The sequence below is a fragment of the Heteronotia binoei genome, chromosome 19 (genome assembly GCF_032191835.1).
Source record: "Heteronotia binoei isolate CCM8104 ecotype False Entrance Well chromosome 19, APGP_CSIRO_Hbin_v1, whole genome shotgun sequence".
Classification (NCBI taxonomy): Eukaryota; Metazoa; Chordata; class Lepidosauria; order Squamata; family Gekkonidae; genus Heteronotia; species Heteronotia binoei.
Genome location: NC_083241.1, coordinates 3,044,474 through 3,049,972, shown reverse-complemented (window position 1 = coordinate 3,049,972; position 5,499 = coordinate 3,044,474). Strand labels below are relative to the sequence as shown.

Sequence of the window (5,499 nt, the reverse complement as noted above, 5' to 3'; positions counted from 1 at the left end):
GACCCCATGGACAAAGTCACGCCAGGCCCTCCTGTCTTTCACCATCCTCTGAAGTCTGCTCAAATTTGTGTTTGTTACATCAGTGACACTGTCCAGCCATCTCATCTTTTGCTGTCTCCTTCTTCTTTTCCCTTCTGTCTTCTCCATTCTCCAAGGCAACCGTTTTCTCCTGGGGGGGACTGATCTCTGGAGTTGAAAGGTCAGTTGGAAGAACTCCAGGTCCTACCTGGAGGTTGGCACCTATAGTGGGCCCACAGTGAGGCTGGTGGAATTTAATTTTTAAGATTTATATCCCGCCCTATCTCGCAAGCGGGCTCAGGGCGGCTTACAACAATAGAATCAACAGTGTTAAAATAATATAAAAACAAATGTTACAAAACAGGAGCAGCCCAGGAAACAATCTTACAGACAGGTAGTAAACAGCATGCAGCTGATGGTTAACAGCATTACATAACACCATAATGGATGCTGTGGTGCTTTCTCGTCCCTCCCTTCCTTCTCCACAGGCATGGTCCCCTTAAAGAGGCTGCATGAAACATTCCTCAGGTTGGTCCTCCTGCCTGCGGGGGGCGCCACCAAGCCCAAGGCCTCCGAAGTGCTGAGCCAGCACCTGCTGCAGAGGGGTCTGCCCCACTGGACCTCCTTTTGCGTCAAGTACAGCGCGGTGCTCAATGACCAGTTTGGGCTCTCCAACTTCAACTGGGAGGTGAACGGGATGAACTACCACATCCTACGGACCGGCTGCTTCCCCTTCATCAAGTACCACTGCTCCCGAGCACCCCGCCAAGAGCTGGCGACGCAGAACCGCTTCTTTACAGCTCTCAAAATAATAAACTTAGGTGAGTGGAAGAAATAATTGCTCCCGTGGAGAGCTGGTTGACATGATGGGGCTTCCAAGTGCTACTAGAGTGCGCCAGTCTTTTCAGTTTAAAAGGCCTCAAATATACTTCAGCTTCTATTTGAGAAATCAGCCAGTATCATAACGCCCCTGTATAAATCGATGGTGCGGTCTCATTTGGAGTACTGTGTGCAGTTCTGGTCGCCGCACCTCAAAAAGGATATTATAGCATTGGAGAAAGTCCAGAGAAGGGCAACTAGAATGATTAAAGGGCTGGAGCACTTTCCCTATGAAGAAAGATTGAAACGCTTGGGACTCTTTAGCTTGGAGAAACATCGACTGCGGGGTGACATGATAGAGGTTTACAAGATTATGCATGGGATGGAGAAAGTAGAGAAAGAAGTACTTTTCTCCCTTTCTCACAATACAAGAACTCGTGGGCATTCGATGAAATTGCTGAGCAGACAGGTTAAAACGGATAAAAGGAAGTACTTCTTCACCCAAAGGGTGATTAACATGTGGAATTCACTGCCACAGGAGGTGGTGGCGGCCACAAGTATAGCCACCTTCAAGAGGGGTTTAGATAAAAATATGGAGCACAGGTCCATCAGTGGCTATTAGCCACAGTGTGTGTATATATAAAAAATTTTTGGCCACTGTGTGACACAGAGTGTTGGACTGGATGGGCCGTTGGCCTGATCCAACATGGCTTCTCTTATGTTCTTATGTTCTAATATTTCAGCAAAAGAAAGAGCAGGTTATAGAATCTGATTCCAACATTACTGATTCCATAGAGCATGTTCATATTTCTGGCTTCCCCAGTGTACCTCTGGCTACAGCGTAGTGCAAACATTTGAGGATATTTTACAATTTCTCTGTGGGATGGATTACACTGGGCAAAACTCTGGATACTCTCACACTGAATATGTGCCAAAAAAGTGGATAATGCTTTTCTCTGCCATCGGGGTGTAGCAGTTAGACTAGAACAGCGGTGGCCAAACTTGCTTAACGTAAGTGCCACAAAGAATAAACGTCAGATGTTTGAGAGCTGCAAGACATGAACATCAGATGTTTGAGAGCTGCAAGAAAGGAAGGAAAGCAAACAGATTGGGGGAGAGGTGGAAAGAAAGCAACTTTAAATGCATTCTCCAAGCCAAGCATAATTAAAACAGTTTAAAAGGTAGGCAATTGTACAGAGTACAGTTTAGAACAGGGGTAGCCAAACTTACCGGTACTTAACATAAGAGCCACATGGAATAAATGTCTAATGTTTGAGAGTTGCAAGACAAGGAGGGAGGGAGGAAGAAAAATAGATGAAGGGAGAGAGGTGGGGGGGAAAAGCAACTTTAATGTTAAATTCATTCTCCAAGCCGCCTGCTGTCTTGGCTTGGAGAAGTGATTTAAAGAGAGAAATGCCTTCTCCAAGCCGGCCAACAGGGCCATGGGGCCTTCGAGAGCCACACAATATGTGTGAAAGAGCCACACGTGGCTCCCGAGCTGCAGTTTGGCCGCCCCTTCTAAACCACCCTAGTTTAGAAGCAGCTAGGGTGGTTCTGAAAAACGGCAAAACAGTATTTTTTAGCTCAGCCATGTAGTTTTCAACCAACAGCTGCGCTCAAGTAAAATGTAGCCTCCGGCTGGGTGTGGGTAGGTGTGTAGTGGAGCTATATGTGCCCCCTTTCCTTTTTACAACATGAAGCCTGGAAGAGGGAGACCAGCAACTACTCAAGCTCTGTGCTGCGCTTTCCCAGCTCCTTCAGAAGTGCTGTTCTCTAGCAGCTTCCAGTCTTGATGGCACTCATTCATTCATTATCAAAGATTTCAGGTTTTCACGGCTGGTAACATCATTAGGGTTTGTAGAATCTTTCGGGCTCAAGTGCCGTGTTCTACTGGAGAAAGTTTTCCTTCCAGACGTTTCGTTCTCAGCTGTGGTTTGTGGATGGTTGTTGACTGTACTACCAGTACCTTCCACAGAACAATCAGCACAGTCAACAACCATCTTCCTTATCTTCACACCCCTTCCAACCCTCCCAGCAATTAACACAGAACAATGGTCACATTCAACAGCCAGTTTCCTTATCACTACCCTTCCAGGAAGCCCCACCAAATGATGGGTACATTCACAAACCAATTGCCCTTTCATCACACCCCCTCCAGCCTAGAAATAGCAGCTCTCCAGCAGCCCTGGCCCCACTCAATGCACAGCAGCCAAGAAGGTCAGAGCGCCTGCTCCGGCTGCAACGCCACTGAGGATGTTCTCCGCAGCTGAGAACGAAACGTCTGGAAGGAAAACTTTCTCCAATAGAACACGGCACTTGAGCCCGAAAGATTCTACAAACCCTAATCATTCATTCATTCATTCCTTTAAATTTCTATCCCGCCCTCTCCGCAAGCAGACTCAGGGCAGCTAGCAACATTCATTTTTACAGATTAAAACCAATAAAAGATAATTACAATTTAAATTTTTTTAAAAACATTTCATTTCATGGTGTTGTATCCCTACAATATAATCTAATGTTCTCCTTCCTGGTCTTTATGCTTCTTTTCTAGCCAAGCCAAGCATGATTAAAACAGTTTAAAAAGATAGGCATTGGATAGAGTACAGTTTAGAACAGGGGTGGTCAAACTTGCTTTAAACTTTAAGTGGGGTGGTCAAACTTTAAATGTCTTCTCTCGTTTTTTTTGCTGCCGCTGCCCTGTAGTATAGTGTCTTGGACTTTTTTGGACCTGTTTGTGTGTGTGTGTGTGTGTGTGTGTATTAAATGAGTCCCCAGCTTGCTGGGGGGAAAGTGTAAAAGACTGGGGAAGGCAGTAGCAAACCACCCAGTCAAAAGTCTGCCGTGAAAGCAACGTCACCCCAGAGTCAGAAACGACTGGTGCTTGCACAGGGGACTACCTTTACCCTTTTTTAATTTTATTTTATAGGTATTCCTACTCTGTTATATGGAATTGGCTCCTGGTTCCTTGCTAACGTTACAGAGACTGTCCACACACCCTATGGCCCAGTCACAGTTTACTTCCTAAATAAAGAAGATGAGAATGCCGTCTACTAAATAGCTGCTTTCAAGAACTACTACTGTTGCAGCTTATATATATGGGCCATTGTTTGCCAAAACACATTCATGGCTGAATTGTTGTTTTCAGCCTAGTTGACATTGGGAGATGTCAAGATCTCCCTTATTTCTTTGGCTTCGTTTAGAATCCGGGAAGCTCATGAAGTACCCAGTGGACTATGATGCCAGTCAATGGAGTGACATCCTTTGGGAACTACTTGAACCTGTTTCTTTATGTAACTGTTCCTCTTGTGAGGCAATAATGGAAATGTGTGTTCTTGGAGATTGTTTCTGTTTCTCTGTTGATCATGTGTGTGGTTTGTAAGAATATTCAAAAAGGCATCTCAGTCCCCTGTAGTTTGGGGAGGTGCTTCAAAAATTCACATGTGTGCGTTTTCATTATAGTTTTATATATCTGTACTATTCAGGGCAATGGTAAATTTAGGGTCTTGTGTTGCTTAAGTGTGGATTTCACCCTAAAGTATGAAGCAGCCAAAATGAAGCACCTCTCATCCTCAGCAGTTATACCCTTCTAAGCCTGTTGATGTAGATTTAGAAGTGTAACTTTCTTTAGAATGGCACTGTCAAATACGTGTTTGACTGCCCCTGAACTCACTGGGACTTTTGCTTCTTAGCTCTGGCTGAATTGTGCCCATACATAGCTGAGTTTGATATAGATGGTTATTGCATTGAAACAGTGCATACCCTAACAAGGACTCCGGGTTGTCCTGAACTTCTAGCAGGGATTATTAATGTTTAGTTCATAATAAGCAAACTTGCTGGACTATTAAAGGCTTGGCTTGCAGGTCTAGGAATGGATACAGACAAATTTGTTTACTTTAAGTTAGAGTTTTAACAGTGGCCTTCTTAGGAAAACAAAATTGCTGTATTGTGACTAACAGAGATTTGTCGTTGTTTTTTAAAGCATAAGACTAGCAGTTGGGCAGGTACACTGAAATAGTGTAAAAATGTGTTTGTTAATATACGTACGAAGAAGCTTCCCAGTAATGTATTTGCTTTGCTTCACTCTAAATAAATATGTAATCAAAGAAACGCGCTTGTATATTTGGACCAGAGAATATTTCTCTAACACAAATTGAATGAATAGTTTACACAGTGGAGTAGCTGGTGTGTTACATTAAGCTTCATTAATAATAAAAGTGACTATTAGCATTTTGCTAGATTGGCTAGAACTGATTTCCCCCCAGTAACAGGCAAAATTAAATGAGTGCGGCTCGTAAGTTTAGAGTCAAATACCACTCATTCATTGCTCCTGATTTTGTCGATACTTTGCTGTAAAGGTTTGGTCTCAACACAAGACTGATAAAATGGTTTTTAATTACCACACTATAAATACAGCTTTTCCTTGGAGTGGTCCCTCCACTAGCTGCGCTGTATTTGATTTCTGATAATGGAGACTGCTGACTTTGCTTACCTGTTTTTCGATAAGTGGAGGCAACATGACTCCTTGTCCATACGGTGATGGGTACTCTCCTCGGAGGACCTCTGTGACAAACTACCCTATTGATTGGGTCCCATTCAGTGCTGCTTGCAGCACTAAACAGAGACGTGATTTCTTGCTCAGTGCTCTCACTGTGTAGCAATTAA

The 5,499-nt window shown here is 43.8% G+C and overlaps 1 protein-coding gene across 1 annotated transcript; it reads left to right on the top strand.

The window, feature by feature from the left end:
• Window positions 1-487: 487 nt before the first annotated feature.
• Window positions 488-5,072, top strand: LOC132587643 (uncharacterized protein C15orf61-like). Its single transcript, XM_060259961.1, has 2 exons — window positions 488-839; window positions 3,764-5,072. Exons 1-2 carry the CDS (start codon window positions 509-511, stop codon window positions 3,889-3,891), a joined length of 459 nt encoding a protein of 152 aa, XP_060115944.1. The 5' UTR covers window positions 488-508; the 3' UTR covers window positions 3,892-5,072.
• The last annotated feature ends 427 nt before the right edge of the window (window positions 5,073-5,499 follow it).